Source organism: Mustela nivalis, assembly GCF_964662115.1.
Source record: "Mustela nivalis genome assembly, chromosome: 11".
Lineage (NCBI taxonomy): Eukaryota > Metazoa > Chordata > Mammalia > Carnivora > Mustelidae > Mustela > Mustela nivalis.
This window is the reverse complement of record NC_139030.1, coordinates 65,110,344-65,135,140: the sequence shown is the minus strand read 5'-3', so window position 1 is coordinate 65,135,140 and position 24,797 is coordinate 65,110,344. Positions and strand designations below refer to the sequence as shown.

The 24,797-nt window shown below is 35.9% G+C and overlaps 1 protein-coding gene and 1 long non-coding RNA gene across 2 annotated transcripts in view; one reads left to right on the top strand and one right to left on the bottom strand.

Moving 5' to 3' along the window:
- Positions 1-24,797, top strand: part of LOC309843934 — a 1,014,078-nt gene that overhangs the window by 535,677 nt on the left and 453,604 nt on the right. The gene's annotated exons all lie outside the window — the stretch shown is intronic.
- ARL5A (ARF like GTPase 5A) overlaps positions 15,064-24,797 on the bottom strand; it is a 31,825-nt gene continuing 22,091 nt past the window's right edge. Inside the window, exons 5-6 of the mRNA XM_082689952.1 lie at positions 24,310-24,461; positions 15,064-21,414 (exon numbers count right to left, since the gene is read on the bottom strand). Of these exons, the coding sequence (XP_082546078.1) occupies positions 21,366-21,414; positions 24,310-24,461 (201 nt within the window). The 3' untranslated portion in view covers positions 15,064-21,365. The remainder of the gene's footprint in view (positions 21,415-24,309; positions 24,462-24,797) is intronic.

Genomic DNA, 24,797 nt, shown 5'->3' with positions numbered 1-24,797 from the left:
AAAAAAGTGGGGTGAGCCAGACATGTGCAGAACAGGAGGAGGAGGAGGACTTCAGGAAGAGAGAAGACCAAGTTCACACCCTGAGGGTCCTAGAGCACTGGTAGTGAAGGGGGCTGCTGGGTACCATGTGAGGCTGCTCAGGGAAGTGGAGGCAAAGGATGCAGACATTACAGGTCAAAGGCAATAGCAGTGACTTGAGTCGAGGTAGAATTAGGAAGCCAGTGAAAACATTTAAGATTCATCCACTTTGCATTAAATATGTTCTGGCAATTGTATAAAGAATGGATTGGAAGGGACAACAGAAAATGCAGAGAAGCTAGTTCAGAGGCAAAGTAATAGTGCAGGCTTGAGCTGGCAGGATCTTTTACTAAGTGGGGGAAGGAGAGAGTGCACTTCTTTTTCCCCTAGATCCTTTGGCTCTCTGGGATCACAGGAATACAGAGACAATAAAATACAAATATACAAAACAGCTAGGAGAATCTAGCTCCATCCTTAACACGTCGGAGGACCACTCTCCTGGTGGTTCCTCTCACCTCTTGCTTCTGCTCCGTGCTCTAGAACTTGTCTATTGCCATTCTGTGGGCTACCCCAGGTTGCCCTGAACATGACCTTCTCTCAAGTCCCCCAAGCAGTGCTAATACAAGTCTAAGGAAGCTGTAATGCTTTGTCACCGACCTGGGGAAGGGTAACAAAAAGCCGGAGAACCAAAGAAAAAGCCAACCTCACTTGATGATCCACTCTGCCTGTTGCAAAGAGCACTCTGGGCTTGTCCCCCATATCTTTTCCCTCTAGGTCCAGGGTGCAAACTCCTTTTCTTGGGTTTCAGGGAGAAAATGTTAAAGTCCCATCACTTCACTACTTAGAGCAGGTTACCTTTACTACCCACTTAATCTCCCCCTCTCCCATCCAGATGGGTGTGTGGCTTTGCCTCTCAGAGGTAAACAGCCCTTCAACAACGGTTCCTAATCAAAAGCATACATCAGAAGGAGCATCTGAAATTAGGTTTTGAAATCACATTTTCTTTCCTCCACACCTGTATGACCTAAGTGAATCCTCATATAAAGTAGATGTTATTCCCATTTGTGAACAAAAGCAAAGCTACGAGGGCTGGCTAAGAGAATAATCTGTTCCCAGTCGTACAACCAGTAAGGGATGGAGATTCAACACTGAGTCCAGCTGGAAAGCTGGCTGGTCGCCACCAGCCTACAACTCCCCTCCAGAGACAAGGTCTGAGGGCAAGGTCATTCTTCTCCACACAGCACCACTATGTACTCCCCTCCTTCTTGGAAATCCACTTTTCACCTAGATGACTAGAGATTCAGTAGAGAACAAATTTTGTGGAATCTGTATGGCCAAAAATACATTCCAATTCAGTATCCTTTTCCTCCTAAAAATTATGTGGTAGTCGTTTTTTTCTATCAAGGACAAATTCTGCTTGCCCAGGAGCTCGTAAGTCATTCAAATTTATTCCACTTAACTTTAAATAAAAAGCAATCGTTGCCTATGGAGATCCCAGGTGAAATTATGCCACATGGCTATTTCTTGAATTTTAAGGGAGGTTAAGAAGAGAATGGTCACAGTTCGGAGTACCTCCTCCAATTAAGCAAGGCTATCCTTGAATCTTAATGGGAAATAGAAAGCAAAAATACTAGCAAAGATTGTGGGGGTGGTGGCTCTTACAGTAAGAGGACAAGGATGTATAATATTAACATTTATTATTATTTTAGGGCATGCACTATACCAACCACTTTATGTGATTGACTTGAGTTTTTAAATTTTTATTTGTACAGATATTTTGGTTTAAATGTATAAATAATAAACATTTATAAAAATATACTTGATTTAAATGTGTACTACTGTCTGGAATTTTAATAAAAACACTTGTTCATTGAATTATTTCATTTTCTATTTTAAAATTTAAGGCATGATTTATATAGAGTAAAATTTCCCCTCTAGTGTACAACCCTATGAATTCTGACAAACGCATATTGTCATGCGGACAACACTATCAAAACGTAGAACAGTTTCATCATTCCAAAAATGTCCCCCATGCCAATTTTTGTCCCTATAATTGTGCTTTTGCAAACTATCGTATTAATGGAATTTGAACATTTTGTAACCTCTTAGAAAATATCTTTGTTGAGGTATAATTGACATGTAGTGCATCACACATATTAAAGGACACACATTTGATGAGTTCTGACATATGTACAGTACACTCATGAAACTGTCATCACTATAAAAATGAACTTATCCATCATCCCATGATGTTCCCTCATGCCACTTTATAATCCTACTTCTTTATAATCCCACCTTTATAATACCACTTCCTACACCTCCTCCAGTCCCAGACAGCTACTGACCATTTATAGAAATGGAATCATAGAGCATGGACTCTTTTTAGCCTGGCATACACCAAGCATAATTTTAAGATCCATGCTTGTTGGTTTATGCAGCAAGTTTATTCCTTTTTCTTGCCAAGTAGTAGTCCACTGTATGGCTATAGCATGATTTGTTTATCCATGCATCTGAGGAGGGACCTTTGGGTTGTTTCCAGGTTTGGACTCTCACAAATAAAGCTGCTCTGAACATTTGTGTCCAAGTCTTCGTATGGGCATATGTTTTGTTTCATTTGTTTTCACTTGGGTAAAATGCCTAGTAGTGAAATAGGTAAGTCATATAATAGAGCGTAGGGTCGACTTTCTGAGAAACGGATCAACTGTTTTCCAAAGTGGTTGTGCTATTTTATATTCCCACTAGCAATATAAGAGTTCTAGTTCTTTCTCATCCTTACCAACACCTGGTTTAGTCAGTCCTTTCAATTTTAGCAATTCTAGTGGGTATGTAATGGGAACTCCTTGTGGTTTTGTGTTTTCCTAATGACTAATGCTGTTGAACACCTTTTCATGTGTTTACATGTCATTCTGTATGTCTTCTTTAGTGAAATGTGTTCAGATCTTTTGCCTATTTGTTAACTGAGTTGTTTATGTTTTTGGTGTTGAGTTTTGAGTTATGTATTCAGGATACAAGTTCTTTATAAGATATGTGATTTACAAATACCATGCCCCAGTATGTGGCTTATCTTTCTTTTCCTTATCAGTGTCTTTCAAAGAACAGTTCTTCATTTTGATGAAGCCCAACTTGTAAAATTTTTTCTTTTGTGCCACATATTTTGTTAGTATATTTAACAAATATTTGCCTATTCCAAGTTCACAAAGATTTTCTTCTGGGTTTTCTTATGAAGTTCAATAGTTTTAAGTTTTTTTATTTCTTTTTTATTTTTTATTACCTAATTCTAAGACAACTTTATTGCGATATAATTCACATATCATACAAACCACTGGCTTTTAGTAATTTTTTCTTTTTTTAAAAAAAGAGATTTTGTTTCTTTTTGAGAATGAGAGTGCAAGGTGGGGGGGCAGAGAGAGAGGGAGAATCTCTCACACAGACTCCATGCTGCGTGCAGAGCCTGATGTAGGGCTTGAAATCATGACCTGAACCGAAACCAAAAGTTAGATGCTTAACCAACTGACTCAAGCAAGTGACCCAGTTTTAAGTTTTATAGTTAGGTCTATATCCAATTTTGAGTTTTAATTAGGTCTATATCCCATGTATTTTGAGTTTTATAATTAGGTCTATATCCCATTTGAATTCATTTTTTTATAGGGTACAAATATGAATCAAGTTTCTTTAAAAGTAGTTCATGTGAGGGGCGCCTGGGTGGCTCAGTTTGTTGAGCGACTGCCTTTGGCTCGGGTCATGATCCTGGAGTCCTGGGATTGAGTCCCCCATCACGCTTCCAGCTCCACAGGGAGTTTGCTTCTCCCCCTGACCTTCTCCCCCTCTCATTCTCTCTTTCAAATAAATAAAATCTTAAAAAAAAAAAAGTAGTTCATGTGAACTTAAATTTTAGAAACAACTACAGTATATTTTCTCGAGAAGCATGGCTGATAAGGGAGGAACGTGATAAAGTGATAAGTAGTAACAAGAGGGCATAAAGTCAAGAGACATTAAATTTTTTTCTATTCGTAATAGGAAGAGAATTAGATGTGGTTTTAGATTGTAGAGATGGTGCATTTAAGAGAAAGAGATCTAAAATCCAATCAAGGTTCCTCTTGTTAAAACTGACCATGATCATCTTTTCGCATATATATTCCCGGCATTGAGCACAGTGGCATGCACATATCAGGTGTTCAAGAAAATGTTTTGGAATGAAGGAAGCAAACAAAGAATTAATGCAACAGGATATGGAACCAAGAGTACAGTTATGTAAGGAGCCTTGAATCAGTCTCCATGAGCAAAGGAAACAAATTCTCAAAAACCGGCAGAGGAAGATAAATATGTAGTTAAGAGGGCAGGAAAATCAAGAAGTTCATACCCCATAGCTTTTTTTTTTTTTTTTTTCCCATTATGAGGCAGGGTTTTGTCTGCTGGGGATGTAAAGAGGAAAGTGGAGATGACCTGACTTGTCCACTCAAGTGCTGCGCTACTTGGATGAGGAGCACTGCCGGTGTGCTGAGTTAGTGCCTTGGGAGACGCTGCAGATGGGATTCCTATTCTTCACTTACTAGTGTATCTACCATGTCAGGTAAGGATATCCCCCCTGTACCCCAAGAGATAAAAATCTCACCCCAACCAACAGAATGACTTGTTAATACCAAGCCCTTTGGAAAGTTCTTGGGATTAGTGAGGGGTTGCAGGGAGGCATGTTGAATGGGGAAATCCTTGCAGAAATGCCCCTCACATCCCATTCTACAGGGGACTGTGTCAAAGTTTGCTCTAGAACCTGACACTTTCCCCTTTTTCTAGAACTATTCCTTGAGTCTAATGAAGATGCTTGTGAAAAGAGCATTTTCTGATTATCATGTCCCAGATTCCTATTTAGAAGCAGGAGTTTTGTTTGTGTGTATCACCAAGAAAATCAGGGCGCAGCCTTTGGGAGAAATGATGCCATTATCTTACATGAGGGAAACTTTCCTGCAGGGGACTTCCCCCAACACTGAATTTTGGCTTGGCTTTTGCAAAACCATACCCAAAATGCTTCGTTTAAAAAAGAAAAAAAAAAGATTAGCACCATTCAGCATTTTCTCATTCCCTTCTCTCCCTATACCTGTTGTCTTTGCCTATTCCTGTTGTATGTGAACTTGTTTTTCTCACCATGAGACAGCTGAGAATATTAATTCAAATAAACGTATCAATGGCATTCTAAAATTGTAAGTTCCACACTAGTACATTACATTGACATATACCACTTAGAAAACTCTATTTTGGGGGAGAATACGTTCATTATGACTGAATAAAGACATGTGTCCTTAGCGTAGGCTTATTATACAAAGAGCTCACTCCCTACTAAAAAATTTCCAGTAATTTTCTACTGGATTTACAAGAAAATCCAAACTTTTCTTATGGTTTACAAGGGCCCTTGGTGACGTGGCCTCTTCTGACCTCTCAGACCTCAGCTCCTCCACATATGCTCCTCGGCCTGAAGCCTTTGTTTTCTTCCAACGTGCCAACCCCCTCCCATCTGAGGCTTTGCACTTGCTACTCCCTCTGCCTGTCACGTGGTGTTTTAGACCCTCAGGGACCTGCCTATTGCTCCCCCTTTGAGGTCACATCTCATTCCAAACCTTGTGGATTATACATCTGAAAAAAATCTCTTGAATACATAATTTTGCCTTTGGACTCAGTCTTTGCCACATCTCCTGGCTCACATTTTTATCATGGTTCCATGATACAATCCACCTACATTATACTACTTTTGTCCCTTTACTAGGCCATATTCCTTCATACTTCCTTACCTTTTGCATGTGTTTTCTCTGCCTAAAATCTTTTATCTTTTCTTCATCTGGTTAGTTTACATGCTTCTTTCAAGACAGCTCAAATGCCGTCTCCTCCCCAAAGCTGCTCTTGACCTGTCCCCCACTTGGAGTTACCTGAATTAGAGGTATTCTCTGTGGTATTATAGTTTCTTGTCCAAATGTCCAAGATAGGAGAGCAAACCAAACCCCATACTTCCCATTTTGATACGGGGGTAACAAAGAAGGGGATGCCCCACTTCCCGGCCTCTCTCGCATCTCAGGAGTGGCCACATGGCCAGCTCTTGCCCATCAAGGTGAAAGAAAGTGAGGCATTCTACTTCTAGGGCTGAGCCCTTTAAGAAGCAGACATGTCTCCTCCATGTTCTCTGGTCTTCTTCAGGATTGATGTAGGTGACAGAGAGACCTTCCAGATGGTGGAGCCACAAGAGAGAAGGACGTGGCCTTCAAACTGGAACACCTGCCCTGCACAATTATGGGAAAAATAAACAACTTAGAGGAATCTCCAGCTTCTTCTGTTGTAAAGAGAAGTGGCTAAGAAGAATACCAGAAAGAAAAGAATTGGTTTATAGGCAAATCTGTGGAAAATTAGCCAGTTGAATTCAGAAGCATCTGATCCTTTTATGGGATTTCTGGTTCTTACACACAAAAAGACTCAATAAGCTCATTAAGGTGATTCTAAAAAATTTTTTAAAAAGATTTTGTTGATATATTTGAGAGAGCAAGCATGAGCAGGGGAGAAGGGCAGAATGAGAGAGACAAGCATACTCCCCATTGAGTGCAGAACCCAATGCAGGGCAATCCCCGGGCCCTGAGATCATGACCTGAGCAGAAGTCAGATGCTTAATTTTAACAACTGAGCCACCCAGGTGCCCCTAGGTTGTTCCAGTATTTGAAGGAGGAAAGAATAAAAGTTTGGACGACTAGAAAATCTCTAAATGTATGTTAAAAAGTTTAACTCAGAGCTGTTCCCTATCCATTTACTTTCAAACACCACCTTAAAATTGTTCTAATCCCATTATTGTTGAATGGTCAGGGAATTCAAGACAAATGTGCATTCAGAACATTATTAACTTAAATGTGTAATTAGCAGAAATTATACATTTGAAATAATGTTGCTATTGTTCTACTAAATCTGTCATTTAAAAGTATGTGTTATACCAGCAGTTTTGTTAACACTATAACTGATTAAATAACTTGAGTGGTATTTTGAGAGCAAACTGAAGAGTAGTTTCATGAGTTCAATTTAGAAGCCTTCCAAAACTTTGTTGGTTGGGATTTTAAAAGAAGGAAAGAAACTTAGTGGTAACAAAGTTTGCAGGAGGAAGAGGCCATTCCATTTAAGGAGGCTGTTACTTAGCAGGATGAGAAGATCAATGGTGCTCCAATCTGGGGAAAGTGGGAAGAAGGAAACAGGAGGTGGTTGGTAAGGGATGGGGAGTTCTTTCTGTAGTACACATCACATTTCAGACATCATCTGAACAACCACATAGGGAACATGAGTCAGTAGGTGACCTAAGTCTAAATAAAGAACAAAAGGTCAAGGATGGAGGAGGAGGTTTGGTAAGACCTTAGATGATTTCAAGCAGCAGAGAGTGGCGGCATGTCTTGAGAAATGCCCACGATGCAGGGATAAAAAAGGCAGTAGGCAAAATATGAAAAAATATCGCAGGAAAAACCAAGCTTGTTAGCTTAGCAGCTAATAAAAGGGAGAGGTGTTCTGGAACAGATCTGCTTCTTACAGGTCTTTGGGCCATTCCAAAAGTATATAACTTGGAAATTTCAAGCCTAAAAGCAGAAATCCTTGTTAAGTTTCTAATACTGCAGAAGCCATTTATTCACAGATCTCACCCTCCCCCCCACCCCACCCCAGATAAACCACCTTGGAACATACATTATTTCATACTCTACGTCCATGATGTACAGTTTCTAAGACATGACAGGTACAGGTATCTGTTTAATTTTATTTTGCTATTGTATATAGGAAGCCGAAGGACACAATTTGGGGCACTAGAAAAGGGGGTGAGAAGATCAATACAGTATCAAAAAATAATTTGTAGCCAAAATATTGTCCTAAGAAAATTAGCTATGCTACTTCACTTGTGTTTCCCTTGAGCCAAGTAAGGTGAGAATACTGACTCTGCTTACAAGCCACTGGGACTTGTGTATTTACACGCTTGTCAGCCTGACACTGGAGGGGACAGAAAGCTATCTCTGAAACGCAGTTCTTAAATGTCTTAAATGAAATTAGCAATGTTGGTTTGAATAACACCTATATAACCTTCCCCCTCCACGGTCTTACTCTATGCATCCAAAAAGTAAAATGCATCCAAAATGCATCCATGCATCCAAAAAGTAAAATACTGAACACTGTCCCCGTTTTCTGAATTCCTAAGATGAGCTACGCAAATTAGTATGGTTACACTTTAAAGAGACAAAAATAGTAAAGAAAAAAAAAAAAAACTCTACAAGGTTTCTTTTTAACAAGTAGATTTCCAGCTCACTTCCTTTAAAATATTGCCCCTGAATTGCAAATTACTTCATGGTCTTTTTTTAAGTGAGCTCTCTTCCTAGACTGACAAGAGCCAGCTGCAGCATTGTACTGTCTATGGAAATGATATCATCAGCACTCTGTCCTTGAATAAGACCACAATCATCACATTTGGCTCCTTTTCACATTGCAGGAACCCAAGAGATGTTTGTTTATAGTAACAGTATTCAGAAAGTTATCACTTCTGCACTGTATCAGTTGGCAGCTTAAAATCAAAAGAAAGTTTATAACGAATTACCTGAATCCCCTTTTAAAGTAAAAGCAGTTTTAATTTTAATACATTTACAATTAACATTTAAAGTGTTAACTTGTGTTCTAATTTTCAGTGTATTAATTTTGATACTAAGTAGAAAATTATATTTGTTTATATTCATTATTCATTAGGTATACTTGTATTTCTTATACTTTTGCATCCCAACTTACTATCAATAATATAATTAACATACTATTTACTATAATTAATTTCATGCTAATTGTAACTATTCAAATAATTATTAAATTAAAAAAATTTGTTATAACAAAGTTATTTTTACACCTGGTATAAAACTCAGACTGTGAATAATCTCATTCCTTAGAAAACCCACTATTAGGGGCACCTGGGTGGCTCAGTCATTGCTGAGTCGTGGCTGAACCTTCTGTTCAGGTCACAATCCTGGGATCGAACCCCACATCCAGCTCCCTGCTCATTGGAAAGACTGCTTCTCCCTCTCCCCCTGCTTCTCTTCTCTATCTTGCTGTGTCTCTGTCAAATAAATAAATAAAATCTTAAAAAAAAAAAAAAGCCACTGTCCACTGTTAACCATTTGGTGTCATTCCCTTCTGACCTTTATTCATGTTATCAATTTTGCTTTTTCATGAATGGGCTCTAACATTCATTTTAAGGGGTAACAAATGATTTTGCCTAATCAAATGACTTATTTAATCAAATAATAAAAGAAAAGAGGAAAATATTTGCGAGCCACATTCACCACGGAAAACATGTTGTAGAAAATCAACTCACATCTTTTATTAAAGGTTCTCATCTGACAAATATTAGTAAAGCAGTCCATTAAACTGTAAATAACTTTCTTAAGTACAAAAATAGGCAGGTGATTTTGTAATCTGAAAAAGATCTTACATTTTCTTGAAAAAATGACTACCACTTTCCCTAAAAACCAGTTAAAGTTTTATTAACATAAAGCTAAAATGTTAGTACCACTAGTATGCACTGTAAGCTATTAACTTCAAATTTGTCATTTCTATCTATAGGAAATCAATCTTTTTGTCAATTATTTTCTGACTTTCAAAAGTTGATTAATGTGAAACACTAATCAATTTAAAAATAAGTGTAAATTTTTAATTAAATTTTAATTACACTGTTTTTGTTTTTAACCAGTAAATATGGCATCTAACAGAAACTGCACTGAAATAAAACATCAACTTTGTTTTTTACACAAGGGTTCCACAGAACAATGAACCCTGTGAAAAAAGGGCTCATTGCTAAAAAGGTTTTGAAAACCGATGAAGTTGAGGTCTTAAAACATGCCAGCATGCATAAAGCCAGGCATACAATAGGAGCAGGACTGCGCTTACAATCGAGGCTGTAAGCGCAGTCCAGGTCTAGTTTACAATACCATCCTGTTTATATGAAACCTTCTTGAACCCCCCTGGAAAGGATACCTTTCTTCTAATTCTTACTGCATTTTGCTTGTATCTTCTTCAAAATAACCATATGAGTAAAGATATGCTCAAACATTCTTCAAAAACAAACACCAAGTAATAAACTGGAAGAGTAGTTAATCTTTCTACAACCACAATGATTGATGAAAATCCTATCAAAATCATTCAGCCTTGCACTGAGTTTGCAACTGGCATTGCATTAGCTAATTGATTTTTATTAATCATCTTGATCTCTCTTCATAATGCCCCCAAATGTAGTATTAGAGGAACAAGAAACAAAACCCAAGAGCATCTCATTTACTCATAAATTAAAAACCATTTTTGTATTCCTTCCCAATTAAAATGATTCTAAAAACAAACAAAAATATCCAAAACTGTTTTCTAATTATTAATGTAGTATGCTTGATAAATATTTACATACACAAAAGCACAAAAGACCAGAAAAATATCAATCGTAATGCTATTGGCTTACAACAATCTGTAATGTTATTTTCTTCCTTTCTTTTTTCTATACTTACTTTCCATAGTTGATATTAGATTTAAAAGTTTGCATGCTTCCCCCCCATTTCACGTCACAATCATCATTTCCCCATATTACTAAAGTCTCTTTGTAAAAAAAATTTTAATGGCACGTTTCATCATAAAATTTAACAAATTCCTTAACATTTTGGTCAAACAGATGGACACTGAATTTATTTTTTGAATGATTTAACAGAAAACTTCCAACACTAATTTTTACATCTGAACTGTATTCAATGTAGGGCTTAGGCAGGGTCTGCAGAAAGTCAAAATCTATACACACTTGAACAAAATGTAGGATATGTATTCCAACAGCTCAAATAGCCAACCAGCTCTCTATCAATCCCATCACATTTACCGTAAACTGTTTACTAAGGGGAAAAAAGAAGTAGTCACTATCATCCACTCAGAGGATAGATAAAAATATCCTGTAACCATCAGCTGTGGTATTTTCCATCTTCTCCACACAAAAAAAGTTTTTTTTTTAGATTTTATTTATTTATTTGTCAGAGAGGGAGAGAGAGCAAGCACAGGCAGAGTGGCAGACAGAGTCAGAGAGAGAAGCAGGTTCCCTGCGGAGCAAGGAGCCCGATGTCGGACTCGATCCCAGGACGATGGGATCATGACCTGAGCCGAAGGCAGCTGCTTAACCAACTGAGCCACCCAGGCGTCCCTCCACACAAAAATTCTGAACAAGAAACATAGACCATAAAGAAAGGCTAACATATTTAACTAAAATTTTGACTTCTCATGAGACCAACTTCAGATATCACAAAACAAAATAGAAAGTTTAATGACACATGGCAAAAGATTAATATTCTTTAAACTTTCACATAGCCAGTAGCAAAATGTACAAAGGACACTGAAAATTTTATATAAAATAAAATAACCAAAAATTCATGAAGAGTTCAAACTCAGTTGTAACCAAATAAATGTAATTATACAGGTGAGGTATCACTCTTCGCCTGGGGATGAAACTTAAAAAAATGAAACAGGTATTACTTGAAATATGCAAAGATGTGCTCCTGAATCTTAAAATCTTGTCGATCAAAAGCCATTTTCTTACAAAGATAATGATGAAATGGGAATTCAGTGACAATTCAGAGAGAGTACAGTCTGTATTATTAAACTGAATATAAACTTTCTATAAGACAAAGAACCTTTAACAGAAAAGTAGAAGGACTAGCATTGAAGGCTGACAGTTGTAGACAACATGCTTTTGGGAAAACATCACTGAGGAGGAAGACAGGTCATCTAATGCTAGATGATAAGAAATGTTGGAGAGTATCTTTCCCTAATATTGAAAAAGGTCAGTTGGAAGTGTATTTTTTAATAGGTTTTTCCCTTCTATTATTCCCAAAAGGAATCAGTGATAAGCACACGTTGGACACATTAAGATGAGGTTAACAAGTAAGCTTCGCACAACAGATTGAAGGCTAAAGATAACAGAAACCTGCATTTTGCTGATTGGGGAAACCAGTGAATATACACGCACAACCTGGAAATGCCTGGGTAAAGTGGTGGCAGCCTATGAACAGTGAGAACAGGTCAATGTAGTGTAAAGTGTTTTAATATAAAGATGGCCATGTGTGTAAGTGAAGAACTGACCAGAATGTGGGGAAACTTTGGGGAAGACAATTGGATGTTCTTTAAATGTACATACACTCTAATGCAGAAATTCAACTTGTAGACTGAATGAAAAGTAAATTCAAGTATTACTTGCAGTATTGTTTTTAATAGCAAGAAATAAGTAACAAGTTAATGTATACCAACAGAAGACTGGCTAAATAAATTGGGACAACCCAAACAGCAAATACATCATTAAAGTAATTTTTATATATGAAAAATGTCTATAGTATATTGTGGGAAAACTATAGGGCATTTAGAACTCTATATTGAAAACATACACTCAAATATACATACACATATCCATCCCAAAGTATCAATACTGGTCTTCTTAGAATGGTGGGACAATGGGTGATTTTAATTTTCTTTTTATCATTTCTTTTTGGGTTTTCAAAGAAATATGTTTCTCTATGTAATTTTTTACATTAATAAACACATATGCTAAAAAATATAAAAATTAAAGGGGCAAACTGGGAAGTCTGTAAAATCATCATTAAGTACTAATATATTTACTATTTAATAGATGTCTAAGAAAAAAACCAAGATTCTAATAATAAGTGAACAAAGCAAAAGAAACTAAAATACATAGAAAGATAGTATCAATAAACAATTAAGTACAAAATAGGACAACATATTTATCCTGTTATTAAAGTGGAAAGGGTTTATAAAAAATCCAAATATTAATTAAATATGAATAGGCACTCTCTCAAACCCCAACATACATAATCCAGAAGCTGCACTTCTGAAATTCTAGCCAAAAGAAATACTGCTATGAAAAAAATACTCTTGGGCGCCTGGGTGGCTCAGTGGGTTAAGCCGCTGCCTTCGGCTCAGGTCATGATCTTAGGGTCCTGGGATGGAGTCCCGCATTGGGTTCTCTGCTCAGCAGGGAGCCTGCTTCCCCCCCCTCTCTCTGCCTGCCTACTTGTGATCTCTGTCAAATAAATAAATAAAAAATTTAAAAAAAATACTCTCAACTATGAAAAAAAAGCTCTCAGTAGACTATGTCCTTCACAATGTTCCTTGTACAAAAAAAAAATGAAAATATAGTAAAATATTATTTGGGAATCCAACACCTGGAAGCACCCAAACATTGGGACTGCCTCAAAATGATCTCATCCATGCTAAAAGAGAATGATTTGCTAAAATGCAGGGCATGTAGTGATGTGAATAACCGGTCACTTAGGCAGGTCAAAGTCACAGAATTACAAAGGCTGGTACCAGTCATAAGGGACACACTTAAAAGGAATGTCAGAGGCTATTTTAAGTTGTGAAAATCTCATTATTTTCATGGGACAAAAGCGACTTTAGTAGCAAAAGAGGGATATTCCAGATGCGAAAAATGAAAAAAGGGCATAAAGATCAAGACGATGACAGATTTTTTTCCAAAAGAGTTTTGTACCATTTACCATTTCAATGTCTACAAATGCTTACAATAAACTCTGTATGTTCCTGACATTCCTAGATGCAGATCCACAAAATTTCAAATAAATAAAACTTGTATACACCACTTATTGCACTGCATGATGTTTTTAGGCCATTTTTAAGGAAATAAATCTTGATTTATACCACAGGAACTAATAAGAAAAACACAGTCACCTTGAATCCTTTTTGAACTAAGGTAGAATTAAATGACTCTGAGAACCAAACTGAGGGTTTTAGAGAGAAGGGGCTGGGGGGATGGGTGAGCCTCGTGGTAGGTATTCAGGAGGGCACATACTGCATGGAGCACTGGGAGTGGTGCATAAACAATGAGTCTTAGAACACTGCATCAAAAACTAATGATGTATTTTTTTTTAAGATTTTATTTATTTATTTGACAGAGAGAAATCACAAGTAGGCAGAGAGGCAGGCAGAGAGAGAGAGAGAGAGGGAAGCAGGCTTCCCGCTGAGCAGAGAGCCCAATGCAGGACTCGATCCCAGGACCCTGAGATCACGACCCGAGCCGAAGGCAGCGGCTTACCCCACTGAGCTACCCAGGCGCCCACTAATGATGTATTTTATGGTGACTAACGTAACAATAAAACAAAGAATTAAATCTGTCAGAATGCTATAATTACGTAAGTTAGGAAAAACCTATCCATGGTGGGGGGGGTGTCACAAAAATATTATTAGTTCTCATTCTTTCATTTAACAACACATATAAATGGAACACCTGTTACATACTCAGCACTGTGCTTAGCACGGAGAGAGAAAAATTGGTAAACACAACACAGTCACTGGCTATCCTGGAGCTTATATTCCAATGGAGGGGAGACAGACAATATTCAAGTAAGTGTGCGCAGAGGGGTGATTCCTCTTTCCCAACTTTTTTTTCTTAATTTTTCTTGTTTACTATCAACCATTCACATGAATGTTTAATAATACTCACTTTAAATGACCGAACTTTCCTCACATTTTAAGACAAATTAGTTACATAAAGTGGTCACTATTTAACTGGCTCATGTCCAATTCAAACATCCAGAAGAAAAAGATAGAAAGGGGCACTTGGATGGCTCAGTGGGTTAAAACCTCTACCTTCGGCTAGGCTCATAGTCTCAAGGTCTTGGATCAAGACCTGAGTCGAGTCGGGCTCTCTGCTCGGCAGGGAGCCTGCTTCCTCCTCTCTCTCTGCCTGCTCGTGATCTGTCAAATAAATAAATAAAATCTTAAAAAAAAAAAAAAAAGAAAGAAAGAAAAGAAAAAGATAGAAAGCTCTCTATTATCTAAGTTCCATAAAAAGGTTCCTAAAGAAGGTGAGGACAATCTTTTTGTCATTTGCATAATGCAGCTTTCATATCTTTTTTTCAACTGCCCTAGCAGATCCCAGCCCTGGCCAGTAAATAAAGCTACAATTACTAAGTCTAAACACATTTAGAGAATAAATCAGAATAAAAACACTGACAACACAGATGTGTGAATAATAATTATAATTAACCCCTTTTAAAAGAAAAGGTGTATGTAATAGTACATAATAGTAACAATTTAACCCATCTTTTTTTTTTCCTTTTTACTCAAAGCATAAAGCAGAGACAACACTTTATCCCAGATTAACATGCAACTTTAAAAAAAAGTTAATATACATATTAAACATGGAAATTCACCAGTAAAACCTTATTTTTCATTCCCCCCCAAACATATCTTGACAGGATTCCTTAATTTCATAATAAACAAGGTCCTACCACTGGTCACCTGACCAATGCCTTCCATTTCTGGAGCTTGACAGTTTAGTGAGTTATGGACATAAGAACACTGTTATAAGTATAACGAAGTAACATATCCTCTGCAAAGCAGCTAATAAGACCGCTTTACCAATGGAGGGGTCCCTCTTCCAATCTGCCATTCTCTCCGAACCTCAGCAAAACCAGGAATATCCTCCAGCCATCCATGAAGCTGTCTTGTCAAGAAAGACCTGAAACATTATTTCCCTAGGTATCTAACACATGAGCAGCGATGAACTATAAAAGCACTCAAGTGCTCCAAGATCCTTACTTTTAGGAATATTCCTTGAGTGTAAACTTTTCTTAGGATACAGAGAAACGTTAGTTCTAGAAAAGAGAGAGAGAAGACAGATTTTTCTGCCTCTTCGTGCATACAAAGCTTGACTTAAAACCTTTTATCATATTAGAAATTCCAATACAACCAACCTAAAACTTCCGAAAGTTTTTCTAATTCCTTTTTGTTTTAAATGTGGCTTCAATGATATCCATACACATAGAGGTTAATTTGGGAGGGGTAGTTACACAAACAGACGAGTTGGAACACATTTTCATGTAGGCTTCTCTAGGAAAATACAATAAAGAAGGAAGATGATCTATAAGAATTTGTCATATTTAAAATCAATACTGTTAGTAAAATGTATTTTAAGCACAAATCAAAATTAGTATACATTTTTCTCATCTCTAGCAACCAAAAGAGCCCTGCTTAGACATAATTATAGCTTCCTCCTCAATGTTATCTTGAACATTAACCCAGAAAAAATTTTTAAAAGTGCTCTGCAGGTATCACCTCCTCTCAAAAAAATCATAGAGGGCCATAATATAAGTAAAGACTACTCCAATCTAAATGACTAGTTTAAGCAAAAATAATTAGAGGAATTCTGTATACCACCAATGGAAGAAATTTTGGAGAAGAGAATAGTATACAATTATTTAAAATCATGTACACATTTCACTTTCCATGCAACATGATTTGAAATATAAACACAATATAATTATAAATCACTGAAAATATAGTCAAGTCTCTGCCCCCAGAATTTAGAGTCACACTCTATGATTGGAAAAAAAAAGGGAGGGAGGGAGAGAGGGAAGGGGAAAAATGAGAAACATAATAGGAGTCTATCAAATAGTTTCGTTTATAAGTAGAATCTAAATAAAGAGGAAGGATTTGGGCATGCACACACACGAAATGATCAAGATCTAAACAATATGATCAAATTTATTAACCACTAAGTATGAGGAGAGTTAAGAGACTACTCAAATAAGCAATGAACTTTCACTAAGGTTTTAAAACACACAATGTAATTTTCTGTGAGTGAAAGCTATTTTTAAAAAAACAGAAATAGGGTTCAGTTTTCCAGCCTCTACATTAGCAGAAGGGCAACAGAACATTTCTATTGGGAAAGAGAAAAAATGGTTTTGCTCATGTTTCTTAAAATATGGTTTGTTATCTAGGTTTCTTGTTGTTGTTTTTTACTCAAATAAAGCACAAACTGTGACTTAGAAATCCTCAGTGCTTTGTCATCAATATACCAAGCACATAGAATACAACAGAAAACACATATAATTTATTAGATGGACTAAAAATCCCACACAAATCAATTTTAGGCACTTCTGGAGTGTAGACTATGGGAATCTTCCTCAAAGAACAGCAGATCCAGCAGGCAAGACCATAAAGTTAGTTTTTAGAACAATACGTAACAACTAGACAATTGATTTTAAAAACTGCATAATTAACCCAACTGCATCCTATTACAATTTCCTCACAATTCTATACACTTTAGGGTTTAACAGAAAGTCATTTTTTTTTAGCATCCAAAGTTTAAATTTTTTTTTCCTTTATTTCACCAATATGGTCTTAAAATTATCACACATTCTTTGAGGGAGCATGAGATAGAAGTTCTATTTCTGTTATGGGGCAACTTTAAATTAGTAATGTCTATATTGTATCTACAGCTATACAGAATCAACACATGATGGATGATGATTTTGAGGTCTTTTAACAGGTTTATCTTGTAAAGATAGGCTTCTCCTTACTAATTCCTTTAGACATGTAATGTTTATTTGTGTTCTTTAAGTAAACATGAGGAAAAAAATAGAAGGTGGGCTATAGGTTTTAAGGATGTCTTTGGGGTAAACACTACATATAAATTTGGTTTGGCATCTTTTTCTAACTCATGTTGTTTACACAGGTATCCTCCAAAACATAATCCATTGTTGGTAATGGGAAGATAACATAAACATAACTTCACCCCTTTCATTCCTAACTAGCAGCTTGAGGAGCTGGCAAAGTCTAGGTAGTTCTCTTATCTTTCTGAATCGACTTTTCAGCATAGGAAGCTAAAATTGAGAGGCATTAAAATGTTAAATATAGTATTAAGGATTTTACTACTGGCATTTATATGCTGTATGCACAGCAAGCCAGTTTTCTGATGTACTCAAAACCCCTGACAATAATCTTTAATGAGCCAAGTACAAATTGATAAATCAAGCCAGTGGTGGGGAGACAGCAAAGAACTAGAGAACCTACTTAGAAACTGGTGGTTTGGGGAATGATGGCTATAAGGCAAAGTTTAGAATACCCCCAGGACTACGTAACGTACCTTCGCTGATGGTGAATGAAGATACATGGGAGCAAGGGATGGCTGAGCTATGGCAAAGCTGATCTGCAGCAAGAAGTTCGAGATATCTGAACAGTTGGGAGGGGTCAAAGATAAGTCATGCAAAGAGACCTTGTCTCTACCCAGCTCTGAAAGAGGGACTGACGCCAGGATACAACTGGGTAATTGAGAGATGACCACCCCAAAGTCGACAGAAAAATCTGGGATATACTGCTATCCTCTAGATACAAAGTAGAATACACTACAGATAACATTCCCAAAAATGCCTGCAGAGAAAACTAGAAAGTTGTTTACAGTTTTTGTATTTACACTAATACAAACAGATTTTGAGGTTGTCTGTACTGTATGTGGTTGCTGTGGTCAGAGCCAAGAAAGGTAACGACCTACACGACAGAGGACAACAGAATCCAATTTCTAGGCATCTTAATTCTATACACTCAGACAAAAAAGAAAAGAGTATCTCAGGGACTTCCTGCCTTTCCTCAAGCTCCCTGTACTTTTCTGTTAATACCTATTAGGCACTTCATAAAGGCCAGAAAACAGAAACTCTTCTATTTCACACCATACTTCTAAAATCACTTTAACTATCTGCATTAAAAATGCCAGTCAGCAGTGCTAAAGCACTTTTTTTATTCTTAAGGCAAAATGTCATTCCCACTTCCTACTGTCCCCCAAGCCACCTGCCTTCACTGTATTCTTTGCCCATTTTAAGAGCCAAAGAAGAGAGAACAGAAAATTTTCAAACTAGACTCCTCAATATAATGTGTAAGATATACTTTGTAAATGCTATTATCACAAAATTAAACATATTTAAATGCTTATAGCATATGGTTACTTTTACCAAGATTATCAAGGATAATTATATGAGTTTCAAAGTTAGTAACAAACAAGGATATTCGAATCCAGCCACAGGTATAGAGGTATGAAGCTTTGTTCTTTTCAGAGGTGAGCACAATGACTCTAAATAAGATGACTGTTTGCACCCAAAATAGCATATTAAAAACCAAAAACACCGCTCTTTGCTTAATTCTACTGAAACTACATATAAATCGCCAATATCACTACTCATGAGGCTCTCCATCGTATTTGGAAATAATACTGTTAAATTATCTTGATGTATAGTCATACATGAATTAAAATTTTTTTCTCATTGTAATTTTGGTTTTATGTACAAGTATATAGGTTAAACCTTATTTCTAATGTTTAACCTAGAAAGGGAGAATGTAACAAAAAAATCACGTTTTATAAATGTGGTATAAGATTTCATGCATTCTCATGATGCCATGTCAGTCGCCCCCACACTAAACCAACTGTTAACAATGTAGTGCACACTTGAAACATTCAACTAAGAATAAAGTCTAGCCAGCACCCTGCTGAGAAGGGAGCTTGCTGACATAGTGCTGAACCAAGGCAGCAGCAACCCACGGGACTAAGCTGTGATTATTCAAATGAAAAGATAAAAAGGGTAGATGTGAATTTGCCGGACTACTTTACAGAATATTTATCTCTGATGAAAATGCAACATCTGCAAAACAGATTTAGGTTTTTATGGGAGTTTTTAATACAAAACAAGTAATTACTCATAGTGATTTGAAAAAGTGTAAGAACGTATGAATAAAGCTTAGTAATTTAGAATTTACTTTTGTAAAAGCAAGTTGACAAATATTAAAATATTATACCTGCATTATGAACATTGTAATATAACACACAACACATCCACTGTTAAACACTGATCTCTCATGCCTGACTTGGATTTAGATATTGAGTATATTATATATTACAGAAAGAAACTTTCCAAGTTTTGTCAATGCTTGTGGTATATATACTATGATTCCTCATCAACATCTGCATGAAATCTAAAAGGCTGGTATTAAACGTAGTTACTTCTTTTCTTCAATATTCTACAACATGCCAGTTTGGATCAGCCTTCAGATTTTCAGGGCATGAAACATATACAAAGAGAGCACCCAAAAATACGTTTGAACACATTTAGGATACAACAGAAATTACAACAGAAATACCTTCAACCATCATATTTTTTCATTTTCAGTGAAAAAAAAAATATCCTAAGCAAACATATTTGGGGCCAAGTCACTTCTCTGTAAAAATGTGTATCATGTTGTTCAACTTTTAAACCCAATTCTTAAAAGCATAAAAGTTTGTATTTTATAATTGTCAATGCATTCATGTGGTGTTAGGAAGATAAAAAGAAACATGTAGAAACAAAAATCTCAAACTATCCTAATTCCTAAAATGAGAAATTTTCAAATTAAGAAATAACTTTCTTGCTTAGAAAATAAGCTTTACTTTTCATCTCAAACTCACTTTAAATGCTTGACATATAATTCAATACTTAAGAAGACTATAGGTAAACTATTTGATTAATATTTATAGAGTGATACTTCTCTGGGCAGACATTTTACACAACAGCTTCCCATTAACGTTGGGAAAAAAAAAATCACTTGATAATTTTAATCACAATTAATGATTGACTGATTAACGAATTAACAATTTTCTCAGAAATTTAGATGGCACAGATCCAATAAAGGAACCAATCTGATAATTGCTCAATGTGTAATTCTGTCCATTCATAATATTAAGCCAAAAATTTGCAGATACTCCACTCAGCTGGATTACATGCTTTCATGTATATAATCTGATCAACAAAAAATAGGTACACACTGTTGAGCTTTCTCCTTTTCTTTCTTTTCTTTTTTTAAGAGCAGCCCAATGATTCTGGGGGTTGGTTAGTACAATACAGAGAATACAAGAGGAAAGCACAAAATGGCACTGAACAGCGATGCCAGTACTCATGTCATTATGGTCATTAACTAAGGATATTATTACTTTTTCGTTCTTTGCTTTTCTTTAGAACATAATCAAAGCCATAAACTTGAGTTTGAGGTATATACACAATACACACAACCTTATGCAAAATACTTCTCATAATTAACATTACATTTTAAAGTATTGGAAACTGAGTATCTGTGCTGATTTGTATTTTGACTTAATGGAACACGAAGAGAATACACATTCAACTAGGGAGGGTTATACTGATAATAAAGCTCTTAAAGTGAAAAATGTCTTCTTCTCCCTTTGTACTTACCACAGGCTACACAATGTCCTGAGAGGATTCATTATGAGAAAAATGGCAATCACAGCTTTAAAGACCTTGCTTTGGAAGGAACTAATGAGAAAGCAGGTTGGAAAGTGAGACTTCATCTTTGTTTTCAAATAAGTGGTCTTAATTTTTCTTCTGATAGAAAAAGTTTAAATCAGTTTATTATAAATATATCTAAACCATTAATTTTTGCAGCTTTCAGGTAAAGTCCAGCACTTCGTTTATACAAAGTCTATGAGGAGAGGTCAGTAGAGATCATCTAATCTTAAGTCGTGACATCATCCATTCAAGTCCTTGGCATAATCTATGAAAAATATAAAATCATCTGATTAAATTCTCAACTAAAAAACTAGGAACAACAAACTAAAAAGTATCATTTTTCATTTTCCTAAACAACAAAGATTAAGAAATCAGTATTATTCAATGCTGGTTTTATTGTGGTGAAGCCATACTCTCACACAGAGTAGTACATCCATGCTTTTCGGGTTTTGTCATGTCTCTAGGGCCTAGACCACTGCCTGAGAGATAAAAGGAACTCAATAATTATATAATGAATACCCACAGAAAGTAATTTGGCAATATGTATCATAAATACTTAAAATATCAATACCTTTTTTCTACTTCTAGAAATATATTCTAAAAAACTCTAAGAGACAAGGACAGGCTGATATATAAAAGACTGTTCATCAAAGCATTTTTAATAGGTAAAAGTAAAATTTAAACACCCAGAAATAGAGAAAAAAATTAAGTTATAGAACACTGATATCATGAAATATTAAAAACTTCCTTTCAAAGACAATTTTACAGTACAATAAAATGCTCATGATATAAATGAAATAAAAGTGGCAGGATGTTAAACCAAATATATAGTTGAGGTGGTAAAAGAAAGTATACATATAATAATACGTATGTTCCATCTATGTATTTTACAAATTTGAAGGGAATAAAATCTCTTAATCACTAATACCAGTTGCTAGTGAACAATCTGTAATTAAGAATAGCACAAAACATAGGGAATTCACTATGATAACAAAACTGAATGTTTAGAGAGAAGAAAATGTTGTACAGATTAAAACAAAACAGAAGACTGTCACAAAATATTAACTACTCTCTATGAGGAGCTTTTAGAGATATGATAAACTATACTAGTATTTAATTAAAAAACACCAGAACTCAGATTATTGTGGCAGTATGAATCTAAAAATGTAAAAGAAGAAAAAGAAGAAAAGACAATGAGGTAAAGAAATAGTTGTTTTGATGTTGCTCATATTTTCCCTACTGTTACTAGATTCCTTACTTTTAAACTGCTGATAGGAAATGGTGCAAAATAATAGGCAAATAAATTAAGTATGAAGTGTTAAATGAACAGCAGTTACCTAACAGCAAACTAGAAACTGTGCTAAGCACTTAATATCCACAATCTTAATCTTTACAATCCTGAAAGCAGAAGCCTTCTCATACTACAAGAGGGAATCCAGGCTTTAAAAGACAGTTGCAAACGGCAGAAGTGGGAGTTAAAATGCCAACCAGCACTAAAACCTAGAGCTTAGATCAAGGTGGCCAAAGTGCAAAAGGGAAGTATTTTCTCCAAAACCAAACATTTCCACTTGATAACTACTGGAGAGGGAAGCCCACATAAATAAAAAATTAGAAAGATATTAACATCATCCACTGATCTCCTCTTTTAAAAAATGAAACTGCCAGGATTTGTATCTATCCCAACTAATGATCTATTTCCACACAATTACTCCAAGTATTTAAGTCAAATCTTTTGTCATTCCTACATGATCTTTTTTGTTATCTAATTTAGTATTAAAATCAGTGCTTTTGCTTAAAGGCCTTTGGTAGACAAATATAACATATAAAGATATACCTATATCAACATGTATCCAACTATTTGACAAAGATTTGTAATGGTAAGATATTTTTACCTAAATGAGTATGTGGACAATGGGTATTACCTGTGACCTTTTTTTTTTTTAAACAACATATTTGCTTTTTTGAGGTTCTAACTATGTTCTATCAAATATCTGTAATCAGGTAACAGAGACTTCTATTTCACTAAGATTCAGCTTCATCTCCAATTTAATTCTTTTCTCTCCGCTTTTAAATACACGTATGAGGGATTCTTCACAGAGGTCTTAAGTTTGGGGTTGAGGTTCTTCTGATGTTAGGCAAGACCAGAAGCTTGGGGCAGAAACAGATGAGGTAGCTGAGATGGGAGAAATTCTCCTCCTCAAGAACATGGTGAAGGTGAACTAATATAATAAGTTACTAAAGTTATCTATCTGTGCCCCGAGCTTCTGCTCTTTCCTATATCAAATTCAAGACCTCTAATTAGAATCTTCATCTCCAATTTAATTATTTTTCATTGCTTTTCAATACATAGATCCACCATATTTTGGAAATACAACTACAATGAAAACCTTAACTTGCTCACCTCTTTTACAGCTTTTTATCCTACTTCTAACCTCCTTCATTCCCTCTCTTAATAGCCCTCTCTCCTTCCTCCTGGTCCTTGACCTTATATTTGACAATACTGACAAACCACTTCTTTTTTGAAATCCTTTCATCTCTGGGCATTACACTAGGGCAAAATTCTACTGCAGGCATCTACCTTTCTCTCCCAAACCAGGAACCTTCGTGCCAAACTCTCTCCAATTTCAGCCCCGCCCCCTTTTTAAAAGTGCAAAACCCACCTCCTGACTACTCTGGTGGCAAAATGAGTATCCCCAAATTAGTCTCACACTTGAATCCTTTTCTAGTTCAGCTTCTTTATGGATAAAATGTAAATTAAAACTAATCAGTCCACAGGACTGTTACCACAACTAAATGATACACTGTATGGAAAGCACTCAAGGCACAGGACTTGACAGTGTTAAGATCCACCACCAGTACCAGAACGGTTCCCTGACTTGTCCAGCTCTCCGTGACACTCCTGTTCCTCTGAATTCCGACAGCCATTCTTCCTCTATTTGTTCACATGGATTAGTTCAGTATGTTTACATGTATTACGTATACGTTTTTTATTTTATTCTTTACAGAACCAAGCTAAAAACTCTCTAATTACAAGTAAGGACTATGTGTCACATCTCTCCCTTACATTGTTTTATACATGGTAGCCTTAAATATTTATTCATTCAAAGAAGAAATACATGTTTCTAAACTAAATATGTTTTCCAAAAAGAAGACCTCTTACCCCTCGCCAGTAAGAGCACAGCATGCCTGGATATGCCACTGGTGATCTTTAATAGAAGTTAGTTTCAAAAACTGGGAGATTTCTGCTACAGTCATGCATTCTTTAACATCTTGTTTATTAGCAAAAATCAGCAATCCAGCTTTCCGTAGGTCCTACAGGAGCAAACAAAATTGTAAAGGCCAGTGCATTTTATTTATAGATTTTCCAACTTAATTAACTGAATACTTTTGATCTTTTAACCTAGAATTCCACAACTACTTGACATAAAAGCATCTCACGGCTCTTATGCTGATGGACAGAAAACTTAAAACTAAACTCACTTTAAATACACACTTTGTATTTTTAAGGACTAACATATTTCTTACAGCCCTAAATTACATTTTTTTTAAATGATCCTAAGTGCTACAGTTAACAGTCTTATCTTCAAATATGTATTTACCCCTCTCCCTAACCCAAAACTAAGTTTCCATAGCTAAGAGCTACTTTTT